The 625-nt window shown below is 63.0% G+C and overlaps 1 protein-coding gene across 1 annotated transcript in view; it reads right to left on the bottom strand.

Moving 5' to 3' along the window:
* PPP5C (protein phosphatase 5, catalytic subunit) overlaps window positions 1–462 on the bottom strand; it is a gene marked incomplete at its 3' end in the record, with an annotated part of 4764 nt that extends 4302 nt beyond the window's left edge. The window contains exon 1 of the mRNA XM_009696228.1: window positions 202–462. Coding sequence (XP_009694530.1) covers window positions 202–462 — 261 coding nt within the window. The remainder of the gene's footprint in view (window positions 1–201) is intronic.
* Between the last annotated feature and the right edge of the window lie 163 nt (window positions 463–625).

The raw sequence follows: 625 nt of genomic DNA, 5'->3' as shown, positions 1-625 counted from the left end.
CACCAAAGGGGTCCCCAAGCCTCTCCCGATCTCCAGGGGTCACAATGACACCGAGGAAGTGATGAGGGGGTCCTCAAGCCTCCCTTGATCTCAAGCAGGGACACGCTGACAGCAAGGGGGTCCCCAAGCCTTTCTCGATCTCCAGGGAACACGCTGACACCAGAGGGGTGCCGAGGGGCACCCCAAGGTGCCCAGCCTCACCGTCTCATAGTCGCGGAGGGCGGCCTTGAACTTGCCCAGGGCCATGTTGCTGGCGGCGCGGCGGTAGTAGCCCTTGACGTACTTCTTGTCGAGCTCAACGGCACGCGTGGCGTCAGCCAGGGCATAGCCGTAGCACTCGGTGCGCAGATAGGCCAAGCTCCGGTTCCCATAGTAGATGGCATTGGTGGGGTTCAGCTCGATGGCGCTGCTGTAGTACTTCACTGCATTCTCGTAGTCCTTCCCTGGGCCGCCAGCAGGCATCAGCGGGATGGGACCCCCGCCCGCAGGGGGCACCTCCACTCCTGCAGGCAAGCCCTGACCCCCCTGGGGCCGACCCTCACTTCCCACATGGCTCCCAATCTGGCAGCAGGTTTCTTCTCTAACTGCCCCCCAACAGCTCGCTCTTCAGCAGCCTGATCCTCTA

This window comes from Cariama cristata, unplaced genomic scaffold (genome assembly GCF_000690535.1).
Source record: "Cariama cristata isolate BGI_N322 unplaced genomic scaffold, ASM69053v1 scaffold33842, whole genome shotgun sequence".
NCBI lineage: Eukaryota > Metazoa > Chordata > Aves > Cariamiformes > Cariamidae > Cariama > Cariama cristata.
The sequence above is the reverse complement of the archived record's forward strand: the minus strand, read 5'-3'. Positions and strand labels throughout refer to the sequence as shown.